Here is a 14,766-nt window from a genome sequence, read left to right as displayed (position 1 = left end):
GCAGTCTAGGGCGAATGTCGTGAGATGGGCAGCCGACAGCACAGGAGTTTGAGCGAGTGTCTCAGGACCAGGAGTGGGCTGGCCACCACTCAGCACACAATGCTAGATAAGCTGTCAGACACAGTTGGTGTGTTTTTGCTTAACAGTCAATGGTGGTTGTGTTGTGGCAGGGCTGAGAATATCTCCCCTGACCCCTTTCCAGTGTCTCGGTTATGCCGGGCCTACCTTTCAAGTGGAGCAAGCGTGCCACCAGGTTTAAAGTTCTACCCCTCAGTCAAGCCACAGCTGATGACGTGCAGCACTACAGTTGATAGTCAATAGGGCATTCCCAAAGGGTCTGCAGCATCTCCTGGTGGAAGGATCCACCCCTCCTCCCCACCCCCCTTTCCCAGCTACCATGACAGTCAGCATAAGTATATATAGAGTGTCTGCATTCAGGGATACATTCTGGGCTCTGATTCAAGTAGCTTGTTCAGGAGATCTAATTCCTCCTCACTCCCTTCAGGTCAGTGGCGGATCCTACCAGAAGCAGCCACCCATTGCAGCCTTTGTTGGGTGTTGTGCATTCTCTTATGTCAGTAGGCCCAAATCAAAGTCTGCGTACGAGTCCAAGTATCGTGCCTCAATAGACGGCCTGTGTCCAGACCAGGGGTGTGGGAGTTGTACGGAGATCTTTGAACGGTCTGTCTAGATTCCCAGCAGTCAAAATGGCCCCGGGAGGTCCCAGTCGGTATACATCTCCTGACCACCCTGGGTGCCTCTCCCAGCGGTTTCCCCGGCCGTGGGTGGCAGACCCGCTTTTCCTTCATCGACTACCAGGATCCCGTGGCTCACTGCCAAGGGTCTGGCGTGGGCTCAACAAGTCCTCCTCCACGGGCACCTGCCATAGCCTTCTCAACGGCACCCAGACCTCCCCCCTTAACTGGCAGATGCAATCAGCAGACCTTGCAGCAGCCACCAAATTAGCACCCGCAGCATTTCTGATCGTGCTTTCACTGCAGCTGTAGCCATGTGAGGTAGAGGGGTGTCCGCCACCCCTGAATGAGTTTCACTAACAACTGAAGACATTTGGGTCAGCTAGTATGTTGTCAGATGGCGGATGCTTGGCAGAGTCCGTTCAAAACGTGCCTGCCATCTTGTGCACCAGGCCACACCCCCTCCTCTCAGCTTTGTTACCTGCATATGTTTGATATCTTGTCCCTTCGTTGTAAATGCCATAAGTTATAGCTTTGCTGATAACAGTTTGAGGTTTTATCTTGTTTTTCTAAACATTGAGAAAGTTGCTTAATGAAGCATTCTTTGTTGGCTGTTGTTGCTCGGGCCCTCCTGCATTCACCAGGATGTGCAGGAAGGCTTTTTAATAAGCTATCCATCATTACGTTCCAGACCAGGATGCAAGTGTAAGGATCAGTACTGAGTTTTGGTGCTTAATTTACCTCTTTTTCTTTCTTCAGTACAGTCATCAGAAGTTGGAAAGGAAACGTGGAACTTACTATGTGATCTAACATGCAATGAGTTGTGCCAGGCTGATGATCCGCCACTCATCCTTCAAGAACAGAAGACTGTCTTGTCCTCTATTTTGGCCGTGATGTCAGTCATGTTTTCTTCGCGGACTGATCAGGAATACATGAAGATTGAGACAAGTACACTTTTTTCTTCTTTGACAAAGCACTTATGTCCTATCGGTAGAAATAGAAGAGTTTGAAGTGTTATTTGTATAGTTAACTCAGCTTTTTTAGAAATATCTTACGAGACTCTGTTTCCTAATGATATTAAACCTCTGTAGAATATATTCAACCCATGTTCGCAGTACCTCATATATGAAATCTTTGTTGTACATATAGGGGAACGCAGATTCCGACTTAGATGTATTCCTATCTGAATGTATTTCCCAGTCACAAGAGCACCTCATAATTGCCAAAATGGGCAGAGCCTAGTATTGTCTCCTCGTGCACTTTATTTTAATTCAGGAAGCCAGTAAAAACCTTTGTTGAACAGCCTTCACCAATGCATGTGGCTTGCTGTGTTCAGCTGATGTCTTGTATTACATTGTGAAGACAACAGGGAGTGTTAGGCATAAGTCGTAGCCTTTGGCCTCTAGGGCAAGAATAGCTTCCTTCCTCCTCAGTTGGAATTCCCTGTCTTAGGACTGTCTGTATGTTATATTTAGAAAGATGGTGTGCTAGTTTAAGAAATTCCGCCTAAAAGAGATCGGAAGGGTCAGCTTTGTGCTGGGTATTTCCCCCTCCCCTGCACAGTGGCCACTCACTGGGCTCACTTTTTTAAAGGGGGTCTTGGCATCAGTAAATGGATTGCACTTCTGAATCCCCTTAAAATGACAGTGTTTTAATGGTTACCGAAAATCTTGATCATGTAATCAGTATCAAGGGAGGTGATTGGCACAGGCTAGACAAGCATTACAAGATAAAATGTGACTGTTTTGGGCTAAAGAAGACATGAACAATAGTGTTCATTACTAACATGCTGTATGTACCTACCTGCATGTGGGTACATTTCACTGTTGACATTGAAGAGAAAGTGCCTAAGTCTGCATATGCTTACAAGGCATATTCCTTTAGTGAAAACTAGTCTGTGCCTTCTGTGCAAAGGGACTGCATTGACCTTATCATTCTACAGACAGTAAAATAATTAAGTGCTTCTGCTGTGAGCTGAAAGACTTGCTTTGCCATCAGGGATGGCCCTAAACTGTCAGCAACTGACGCACTAGGCATATGATACAATCTGGGTCCCTTAACCCCAAGGGCAGAACGTTATGTCTGTTTTTTAATTTGATTGTATTTCTTCGAGTTTGGTACCCCATCGGACTTGTTGGTTTAGACAACTGCTTGGATGAGAGTCGCCCCTGTGTGCTGGGCAAATAAACTGGCTGGGAAGTTTAATGTATATAAATGTATTTCCGTAGACCATGTATGTACAGTGTTTTACCTGTTTGTATACTTGCACAAACGGCAGACAAGACAAAAGCTGATTAGTTGAGTGTATGAGTGGGAGACCAAATATCTATAGTTCCCATGCGGAAAACGGAGGATTGTCAAAAATTCCACTCTACATAATTGTTAGGTTTGTCTTATTTTTTATTTTTTTTTTTTGCAATAATGATGCATTATAGATGGTGATAGAGGACAAAAGATCAGCCCCCATCAGCCATTGTTGTAGTTAGTTTCAGTCACAAGTTAGAGCAAGTGTATTAACTGAAAATAATGTGTTCGAGGCATATGAGCTGCAGATTACATACTTTTGCATAGATCGCCATCTGGTGTTGGGCCCGGATGTTTTCAGTTTGTTTTTCCTCTTGGAAAGCCTTTGGAAGTCACGAGGTCGGTGACTCCTCCTTTGGATCGTATTGCGCATGGCCTTCGGCTCCATCCTCAGATTGTTTTTTTCCACCATCGGGCTCGGATGTGATCTTCGCGCTCCGGTTCCGAACAGCTTCCAGTTCGACGATCGACGCGCAATCCTCACCCCAATCGCTGTATTGTTTCGATCACGATCTCTTCAATCAACGCGCCTTCTCATCGACACAAACCTTCGGTTCCAGTCGTCGACGGCGGCCTTCGGGCCTACCCATGCTCCGGTCCCGGCTCATGGAAAGAACTCCATTTAAAAAGTGCCCTCAATGTGGGTCCAAATTTCCCCACACCGATCTTCATGAGGTATGCAACCTTTGCCTCTCCCCGGAACACGAGGCTCAAGACTGTCCGGCCTGTAAGTCTTTCCGATCCAAAAAGACTATTCGGGACCGAAGAGCCAGAAGGAACATGGCACACTCCTCGACGTCCATTCCAGTCGACATCTTCAGAGACGACATCGACGATCCGGAACATCATCGTACCAAAGAGGACCTCGTCAGCGCTTCCGAGGCCGACTAGTCAGATGTGGAGGACATCACCCCGGCGCAGAGGGTTGTGAGTACCAATCTACCCCCTCCCACACCTGCGCCTACACCCAAAAAGGCTTCAGTCACGCCTTCGCCTGCCGGCCTAGGCAAGACCAGAGACACTGCTTCACACACCCCACCTTCGGGCCCGGTGAAGAAGCCAAGTAAGACTTCCGGCGGCTCGGGCTCGAGCCAGCCTGCCAGCGGTGCAGAGAAACACACTTCGGCACCAAAAAGAAGATGGCCTCCACCTCGACACCGAGCTCCGCACCGAAACCCTCGGGGTCGAAACCCAGCCCTTCGGCACCGACGCCATCTTCGGTGCCGACCAAACCACACAAGGCCACCGGCACAGACACTTTCAAGCCGAAGCACATCTCGGCGCCGACCAAGAGACCGGAGGGTCCCAAGCCGGGTTCTAAACATCAAACCAGCACGGAAAAACCTAAAAAATCATCAGCCCGACGCCTTCGGCGCCGACAGACCAAATTACCTCACCAGAGTTATTTACACCGAATCCCTTGCAAAAAACTCTTACCAAGGATCCAAAAGCTGGACATTTGACGCTCTCTACTAAGAAGAGACATTTGGAAAAGCCTGTTCTGCCTCCACCTCCAAAGAGGAAGGACTCTGCTACCTCTCCATTCAGAATACCTACCCCTCCTCCTCCACCTCCTCCTCCTTCCCCACCTCCACCCCCACCTCATCGTTCTCCTACTCCGTCTCCAGACGATGATGATCATGGGGACCCATATTATGATACGGGGGATGTGCCACAAGACCCCACCCCTACAGGATCTCCAGATCCATGGGACGATTACCATATACCAGATATCCCCAACGTCCCACAAGACGATATTTACCCTTCTAGACCATCTCCACCTGAAGATTCACTAGGGTTTAACCATCTTCTGTAAAGAGCAGCACATTATCATGGGGTGGACATGCATAATGACCCTGTGGAGGAAGATTTCCTCCTAGACACATTCGATACTACACAGAGGTCCATCTCCATACTGCCCATGCTTAAAGGGGTGGTAAAGCATGCGACAGAAGTTTTTAAAGACCCAGTTAGAGCCAGGGTCCTTAACCCACGTATCGAAAAGAAGTACAAATCTGCTCCCTCAGATCCCACTTACATTAGAGGACCAGCGCCACTAGATTCGTTAGTGGTCTCTACGGCACGTAAAAGGGCAAAGTCACAAGCGTCAGGCGATGTACCACCACCTGACAAGGAATCAAAACTGCTAGATGCTTCAGGCAAACGCACCGCATCCCAGGCCGCCAACATATGGCGTATAGCAAACACTCAGGCACTGCTGGCCAGATATGACAGGGCTCATTATGACGAATTAGAGAGCATAATGCAACATCTCCCTGAAAAATATAAAAGTAAAGCCAGCGAGTTGATTCAAGAGGGTAAAAAAATCACGAACACCTCTATACGTTGTGCCCTAGACTCAGCAGACACAGCCTCCAGGGCCATTACCACTAGCGTCCTTCTCCGTCGTCATGCTTGGTTAAGGGTATCTGGGTTTAAACCAGAAGTACAAGCCTCCATCCTTAACCATCCCTTTGACCAGGAACATCTATTCGGGCCAAAGGTGGATGAGGCCTTAGAGAAGATGAAAAAGGACACGGATACAGCAAAATCCATGGGAGCCTTACAGTCTCACCCGCCCAGACGCTCCTTTCGCTGCTCATCCTTTCGGAGTGCATCCAGAGGCTACTCCTCAGACACAGCGTCCACATCGTACAAATCCCCTACTCAGACCACCTTTACAAAAGGTTACCAAAGACGCGGCTACAGGGGTAACAACAACAAGGGCAGAGGCAAAACAAAAAACGCCCGCTCTGCCACACCTACTACCCAATGACTTCCCCCCAGACCATTCCACTCCAGTCGGGGGCAGACTCACAAATTTCCTTCATGTCTGGGAGACCATCACCTCAGACAAATGGGTGACACAAATAATTCGGTCAGTATACTGCCTGGAAATAACATCTACCCCCCCCAAACATTCCACCCAGGCAACACCCAATATCACAAGAACATTCCACATCGCTAAAGCAGGAGGTAATCTCCCTCCTACAAAAACAGGCAATAGAACACATTCCCGTCAATCAACAAAATTTCAGGGTTTGCTCCCTATATTTTCTAATACCAAAAAGGGACGAGACTCTACGACCTATTCTAGATCTCCGGCCCCTAAACACATACATACACTCAGACCATTTTCACATGGTAACGCTTAAACAGCAGGTACTTCCGCTCCTCTCCCAGAACGACTTTCTCACCACACTGGACTTGAAAGACGCATACTTCCACATTCCAGTACACCATGCTCACAGAAAGTACCTCAGATTTGTAGTGGACGGACAACACTACCAATTCAAAGTGCTCCCGTTCGGAGTCACAACAGCACCATGGGTATTCACCAAGTGCCTAGCGGAGGTGGCGGCACACCTCACGTCTTCCCATACTTGGACGATTGGCTGATAAAAGCCACTTCATACAACCAATGTGTAGACCACACCGCTACCACAATCCAACTACTTCACCAACTAGGCTTCACGGTGAACCACCAAAAGTCCCAGCTAACACCATCCCACATAAAACAATACCCCGGTGCCACCATAGACACCTCAAAAGCAATAGCCTACCCCAATCAGGCCAGGATTGCAAGCATTCAGGCTTTGCGGCAAAAATTCGTACTTCAACACTCCCTTCCAGCACAAGTGTTTATGCAACTGATAGGGATGATGGCCTCTTGCATTTTCATAGTGCCTCACGCAAGACTGCAGATGCGTCCACTGCAAGAGTGCTTAGCGCGCCAATGGAACCAGGCCCAGGGGCAACTGACAGACTGGTGTTGGTAGACGGTCGCACCCATCGCTCTCTGCAGTGGTGGAACACCACAAACCTTTCCAAAGGTCGACCGTTCCTGCACCCGGCTCCCCAAATAATACTAACAACGGACGCATCGCTCTCCGGCTGCGGAGCTCATCTATTACACCTCACAGTGCAAGGCACATGGACGCCGCAACAAAAGTTACTCCATATCAACCATCTGGAGTTACTAGCAATCTTTCTAGCCCTGAAATCCGTGGTTGAAAGGCAGTCCTCATTCGCACAGACAACAGGACGGCCATGTATTATATTCAAAAACAAGGCGGCACACACTCTCCACAGCTCTCTCAATTAGCACAGAGCATATGGAGATGGGCAATTCCCCACAACATCTTTCTCCTAGCTCAACATGTCCCAGGAGTCCAAAACACCGTGGCAGATCTGCTCAGCAGACAGACACAACAAATAGACGAGTGGGAACTTCACCCACAGGTTCTTCATCCGTTCTTTCAAATGTGGGGGCATCCACAGATAGACCTCTTCGCCACCCACGAAAACACAAAATGCCCAAGCTTCGCCGCCAGATACCCACACCCATTGTCCAAAGGAAATGCAATATGGATGAACTGGTCAGGCAAATTTGCGTACGCTTTTCCGCCTCTCCCACTCATTCCATTAGTGGTGCGAAAGCTACAACAGCACTCCCTCACACTGATCCTAGTAGCTCCAACGTGGGCCAGACAACCGTGGTACACCATGCTGCTGGAACTCTCGGTAGTACCACACCAAAAGCTACACCTCTCACCATGCCTCCTAACCCAGAACCATGGAGAGATCAGGCACCCGGACCCAGCTCAGCTCAACCTTGCGATCTGGCTCCTGAAATCCTAGAATTCGGGTACCTAAACCTTCCCCCTGACTGTATGAACGTCATCAGAGAAGCTAGACGCCCTACCACTAGAGCCTGCTACGCTGCCAAGTGGAAAAGATTTGTTGTTTATTGCCATAACAACACAATCAATCCTCTAGACGTGTCTATACAACACATCATATGCTACTTACACCACCTACAAAGGTGTAATCTAGCCTATACCTCCATTCGGCTACACCTCGCAGCAATTGCAGCTTACTTACAAAACAGGCAGCACCTATCACTTTTCAGAGTACCTGCCATTAAAGCCTTCATGGAAGGCCTCAAAAGAATAATTCCCCCCAGAGTACCACCCTCACCTGTGTGGCACCTAAATATCGTTCTCACGAGACTAATGGGGCCTCCCTTCGAATCTTTGCATAAATGCAAACTGCAATTCCTCACATGGAAAACAGCTTTCCTTGTTGCCATCACCTCCCTTAGAAGGGTCAGTGAGATACAAGCACTTACCATACAAGAATCTTTTCTTCTAATGCACCAGAACAAGGTTGTTCTCCGTACCAACCCAAAATTCCTACCTAAAGTAATTTCCGCTTTTCACCTAAACCAATCTGTAGAATTACCAGTATTTTTCTCGCAACCTCAGACCGTTGCAGAAAGGGCTCTGCACACGCTAGATGTCAAACGAGCCTTACTCTACTATATCCAAAGAGCACAACCTTTCAGAAAGACCAAACAACTGTTTGTCTCTTTCTCTCCACTACACAAGGGCAACCCCATCTCAAAATCAGGGATAGCTAGGTGGATTGTAAAATGCATCCAGATTTGCTACCACAAAGCAAAACGAACGCTATCCGTTCCCCCTAAAGCCCATTCTACACAGAAGATAGGAGCTTCCATGGCTTTTCTAGGGAACATCCCACTAGATGATATCTGCAAAGCAGCTACATGGTCAACACCGCACACTTTCACTAAACACTATTGTGTAGATGTGCAAACCAAGCAACAAGCTAGTTTTGTCCAGGCTGTACTAAAAACACTATTTCAAACCACTGCAACAGATACCGGTGGTCGCCGCTAAGGTTGGGAACTGCTATATAGTCTATGCAAAAGTGTGTAATCTGCAGCTCATATGCCTCGAACGGAATATGCTACTTACCAGTATGCATCTGTTCTTGGCATGTAGAGCTGCAGATCTACACACGCCCACCCGCCTCCTCGGCTACCTGTATCTGTTCCAGTCTATCTTATTTAGATACAACACACATGGGTTTCTTCACTGTTGTTACTACGCTCCGTCTTTCCCTGCTGGCGAAAAACAATCTGAGGATGGAGCCGAAGCCCATGCGCAATACGATCCAAAGGAGGAGTCACCGACCTCGTGACTTCCAAAGACTTTCTAAGAGGTAAAACAAACTGCAAACATCCGGGCCCAACACCAGATGGCGATCTATGCAAAAGTGTGTAGATCTGCAGCTCTACATGCCAAGAACAGATGCATACTGGTAAGTAGCATATTCCTTATTTACATATGTTTAAGTTAGCATAACTAAGCCGCCCAAAAAAATTTACTCAGACAGCTGCGGAAACGTTTTTTGCGAGCATGTTTCTTTTCCTGTTCTATATTTTTCCTTTTCATAAAAGAGTTGAATGTGGTTCATTTCATGGTGCAGCTGCTCATGCTGTAATACTGTGTGCCTTCAGAAGGAGGTATTTCAGAGATATTCTTTTAATGTTGCAACAATCAAAGCTGTTGCTGCTTGAAGCCACAACTGTATTTCTATCTGTTTGTTTTAAATAGCTTATTGTTCAATAGTGCAATGTAATTTCCCTTGTTTGTAGGATAAAGGGGATCATTATTTATTAATAATTTAGGCAGTCCCTAGAGTAGCCTGTTTAATGTAACACAATTTCTGCAATGTTGAGTGGTTTGTCATGTAACTTTATTAGTTCAGCCCTATGATACCACCTCACATTAAAGCTGAGACCGTTCTTTTCCTCTTCTCTGAAACAATAAAATGTGCCTTTTCTGGAATGTGTGCAAGACCTTTTCCTCAATTTTACAAAGGCAGGATCTGACAGGTCTGTTATTTGATTTGTGCTTCGAGAACCTTTTCTTGCTTTCATACCGAGCAGTTCCTATGTCAGACTGTTAATTAGTTCTGTACTTAAAATAATTTTGATTGCCAAAGCTTTTTGCCTATTCTCCAGAGGCAGACTTCCTCTTGATCCTCTTACTGATCCTATACTTAGAAGATTTTTATTCAGAGATCAACCTCATGAGATCTTGATTTATTTTAAACTGACTACCTTTTTTTGTGTGTAGTAATTTATTTCAAAGAATTCATGTTATAGAAATATTAAATATAACATAATCAGATATAACACAAATAAAAGTCTTATATATAAAATTTGTTTTAAAATAGCCAACATAAAAATACATTCTTTTCACTTCTTGAAGACCAATAGAACTTAGGGCAGTAAACCTCTTATCAATACTGATCATTATAAATAAGCAGTACAAAGTGCTTCATTGCTAGATAAAATGAAAGCTAATTATTTTCGCTATTAACAAACACCTTAGGTTCTTTCCTTTATAAAACTTTCCTTTTCTGTATAGCATTAATACAATTTTCTACCACTATCGCAGAATCAAAGCTCTTCATTTCAAATAAAGTGCAAATTTCTTCCATTCTTGATAAAACTCCCTGCCCTGTTTTTTTAAAAAAGGCCGAAGAATTATTTTATTTATCTCTTTAAAATAAAGGCAATCAAGAAACAAATGTATTATGCTGTGTTTCACTCTAAGGCCACATAGACAATAGCCTTTATTACTGCATATTCTCCTCCAAAGGACAGGAATTCTCGAAAAAGAAACTATGCTTAAGCGAATGTGCAATATTTGGTTTCTGATTTTCTTGTCTGGAATTTTGGAGTGGTTAGGAAAGTGAATGCATTACAGATTTTATTTAGTCAGCAAATAATGCTTGTCTACCGATAGCTGACCACTCGAGTTGTTTCACTAAGGAGATGTTTCACCATCCCTATTTTGATTTGCCTGTCAGCATTAAAAACATCAAATTTACGTTGAGAATTGTAAACAACTTTGAAAATTTGACTTGAGAGTTTGAACGGGTCTGAGTTTCCCTCACCATCTGAGTACAAAATATAGGATTATCCCCATTTTTAGGCCTCGGCTAGCGTTGCAGCAGTATACACTATAGTGGAGAAGCTTTGTGGAAGCTCCGCCCACTTTACGCCCATATTTTTTATTGGCTTATTTCCTAAATACAGCAATCTGATAGCTTTGAGGCTTGTTGGTCCTGCCTCATGACGACCATGTCGTCATTTGTATCCTGCCACATCTATTGGCCACTTTACTTCAGGCACTATTTTGTTCCCCCCCAACAGTCCCCCCCCCCCCGCAGTCCGTCCTTCTCGGCGTCTCCCACCTGCACTCCCATTCGTGCCCTTTCGTCCCTCCGCCCGCAGTCCGCTCTGTCAGGCTCTCCGTACTGAGGCTCCCTTTCAAAATAATATTTAACAAAGGCTGACAAAGAATAATAGTGCAATCCTTTGGGTACTTTTGCCGTCTTTGGTGAGTGTTGGAAGACAAACGTCAGAAGGTCGTTGCTCTTTTATGTTTTTTCAGTTGGCTTGAACAGATTGATGAATCTGCGGTACTCGGAGCCGTGTCATATCGGTAGTGGCTAATTGGCCATTTTTTCCCGGAAACGGGCAGAGAGTGACTTCCGGCGACGGACTGTGCCGTTCTTGACTTCCGGCGACGGACTGTGCCGTTCTTGACTTCCGGCGACGGACTGTGCCGTTCTTGACTTCCGGCGACGGACTGTGCCGTTCTTGACTTCCGGCGACGGACTGTGCCGTTCTTGACTTCCGGCGACGGACTGTGCCGTTCTTGACTTCCGGCGACGGACTGTGCCGTTCTTGACTTCCGGCGACGGACTGTGCCGTTCTTGACTTAAGGCGACGGACTGTGCATTTCTTGACTTCCGGCGACGGACTATGCAGTTCTTGGGTAATAGCTGCGTTGGGCCGGGCCCTTCTTTCATCCAGGCGGCGCAATGTACATAGCAGGGCCAAAGAAGAGCGCTATGAAGCACTCAGCGGTGGTGCCGGCTGCTTCACCCACAACATCTTCCGCAACGACGAGAAGGCGCGATATCAGAAGCGTGCCCGACACCTCATCCCTATTATTGCCGCCGCACGCGGCGGATCCAATTGAAATTGCCGAGCCTGTGGTCCGAGTCCACTAGTGCAGTCAGTTACTGACAGTCACCCAGCTATGCAACAGCTCGGGGCTGCCACGACAGACTCCTGTCGCACTGAACAGCCGCCAACCGATTCTGGACTAAGGAGGCCGGCGGCAAACCAAACTGATTGTCGCCCACAAGGGGTAAGTGGCTCGCTGCCTGAGGAGACTTGCTGCTGCCTTGAATGCAGTCTGGTGGCTGAAAGGAAACTAAACGGACATGGTAAGTAACAAGTGCACACCTTATTAGTAAAATGTTTGCAGTCTACAAGAAAAAGAGCCGATTTCTGTAACAGAACTGGGGCTGATTTTGTGTACCACTCTGTACTGGGGAAGGGGGGTGGGGTGGGGTGTGATGGTGCTGGTGCTCTGCTTGTGTGTGAGGGTCCTGGAGGGGCCTACCTGTGCAGCCTACCATCAGGAGTACTTCGTGCCTTTTCACATGCACTCACCGCATCCACGGAGTGTTCCACCATGCACGGAGCAAGCCGCACATCCCGGGGCAATGCAGGCTCCACTGCCCCCTTGCAACTCGAGTCTGCCCCACATGTGGATGTAAGAGCCTTGCTCGATCACTGGGCGCACACCGGACCCCTATGGTCATCCAGGATGTCTCCACTGACAATCCTGACACCCAGTTACAAAGGCCGCCCCTCCTGGCCACCCGGCAGAAAGGTCTCAAATAATACCATGTCCACTACCCTTTAATATATCTTTTATAATTGTGCCAATTTGTTCTCACTAGCCACTTGTCTTTTTCTCATTTGACATTTCACATTTGACCTGTTTCCATCTGGTGGACCGTCCACCCTGTTGTTGCATCCCTGTCAGCCCACCTTCATCACAATTACAGCTCTATTGTGTTTTTGTTAATGGCAGCCTGCTTGGGCTCTTTTTCCACGTCGAGTGTCAGTTTGGAGGACAAACCACGGCAGGATCACATTAGCAAACATGCAGCCAAGTGTCAATTATAATGTAACACTCAGCATCCGCAATTCCTTTTTGCAACGTTTGTTTATTTATGTAAGTAACTGCAAACAGCAGAATTAACATACAACAATGTTTAAAAACAGTGTGAATAGACTGAAGAAGAGTTCTGTATCGCTTAACAAGTATCTTGTTAACATCTGCAGAGATGGTCCTAGCAATAAATATACCCGAATAGAATATATAGTCCAAAATGCCATAGTCCTGTCCTCTGCCCAAAATCCTTATGATGATGAGATATAAGGAAACACAGAGAAGAGCATCTCTCATTCCTCCTAAAATCTAAGCTTGTCTCGTTAGCTGATACCATCGCTCTCTCCCTCTTTTGGAGCTTCTGTTTGGTTGGGACCCCAGTGTGTAGTCTCATCTGCCCCGTTCGTACTTCAGAGTCTTTTCTTTTAGCACCAAGCAGTTTTTTTTGTAGACCCAATGTTATGCATCCTGTGCCATCTCGCACTGACCCAATTACTACTCTTCGAAGTCTTGCTCCATTAACCTGACAGTGCCCCCCCTCTCCCATGCACATCCCTCATTTACTACTGCAACTGTGCTATTTGTCCACTTTAACCCTTGCTCTCTGTCTTGCCTCAGGAACATTAGAGCCCCAATGGTCCCCGGATTCAAAACTTTTCTTCCTCTGACAACTTATTGAAAAGGACACAACCACATTCTAAATTATTTCATAACCATGAAAACCCATAATTAGTGAAGTATTTACCCCATTAGAATCCAAGAGATACCAGGTATACCAAAAATTAAGTTAAATTAATTAACCAAGATGAAAATATCAGCAACCTGAAACCTATTGCATTTGGATAAATACTCCTTTAATGGGGATTATGTGTATAACTGGGACCCTTATTAATAAAAGGGAGCACTTGGTGGCGCCAACACATGCTTTCACAAATGCTGTATTTTTACAAATGGTACGAAAGGGGGCTTGACCGATCACGTCACTTTATCACCGTGCAAGCTAACAGTTACATTACACAATACAATACATGTTGGCATGTATATAGGGCTTTAAGTGGGCCAGGTCATGCCGGTGGTGACATTTTAACAAGCGTTTGCAATGCAATAGGTCTCGATTTACGCGAGTTTAAGCCTTTTATTTAAGATTTAAAAAAATAAAAATAATACCTGGTGTGTCACGCAGTTTGGTGCTTACTTTCCCTCCATGTTAAACAACAGTAGATGTTTCAGCACCCAGGCTAATGTTCTGCATAGCTAAATACATATAAGGTCCCAAAGGTGAGGACGATTGCATTGCAAATGCTTGTTTACTCTGGAGAACAAAAGCCTCAAGGCACTTGTTTTAGCTAATATGTTATAAGGGAATAAACCCAGCTCAAGCCGGAAGGCTTGTATCATTCCATTCCAAGGAACACAAAAGAGCTTCTTCAGATGCAGTCTTTCCAAACGATCCCAAATGACTTGATTATCGAGACATAGTAACTCTGCCCCATATAAAGCCTACAGCATGTGTTTATCTTGGATTATTTTTTTAAGGGTCAGCTGTTAGCCCACCTTATTGGGCTCCAAACCTTTTTAAGGCACTCGCTGTAGCCATTTAAGAAGTTTGTTAGCATGCTCAAATGGTTATTCCCTGCACAGATTATTTCCAAAATTAAAACCTAAATACTTTTACCCCTTTTCCTGATCCAACAGGATATCATTAAGAGAGCATACAAACTTCTTAGGTCTTTTTGATGAAACTAAAGTCTTATTTTTTCCATGTTGATCTTGAGTTTATTGGTCTCACAATATGCATAAAGAGCGTTAAGTTTTCACTGAAGGCTGACTGGTCTATAGTTCATGATGACTAGGTTGTCAGCCTTCATAAGACACAGCATATGGTCTTTGATTTTTGGGGAGAAGGAATGTGT

At 46.0% G+C, this 14,766-nt stretch overlaps 1 protein-coding gene across 2 annotated transcripts in view; it reads left to right on the top strand.

Annotated features, from left to right (window-relative positions):
• The window catches only part of SAAL1 (serum amyloid A like 1), a 305,196-nt gene that overhangs the window by 225,678 nt on the left and 64,752 nt on the right, over positions 1 to 14,766 (top strand). For both annotated transcript variants that reach the window (XM_085648052.1, XM_085648053.1), the window contains one exon: positions 1,455 to 1,643. In XM_085648052.1, the coding sequence (XP_085504178.1) occupies positions 1,455 to 1,643 (189 nt within the window). The remainder of the gene's footprint in view (positions 1 to 1,454; positions 1,644 to 14,766) is intronic.

Source organism: Triturus cristatus, chromosome 3_2 (genome assembly GCF_964204655.1).
Source record: "Triturus cristatus chromosome 3_2, aTriCri1.1, whole genome shotgun sequence".
Lineage (NCBI taxonomy): Eukaryota > Metazoa > Chordata > Amphibia > Caudata > Salamandridae > Triturus > Triturus cristatus.
Note: the sequence above shows the minus strand (reverse complement) of the source record. Positions and strands in the feature narration are given on the sequence as shown.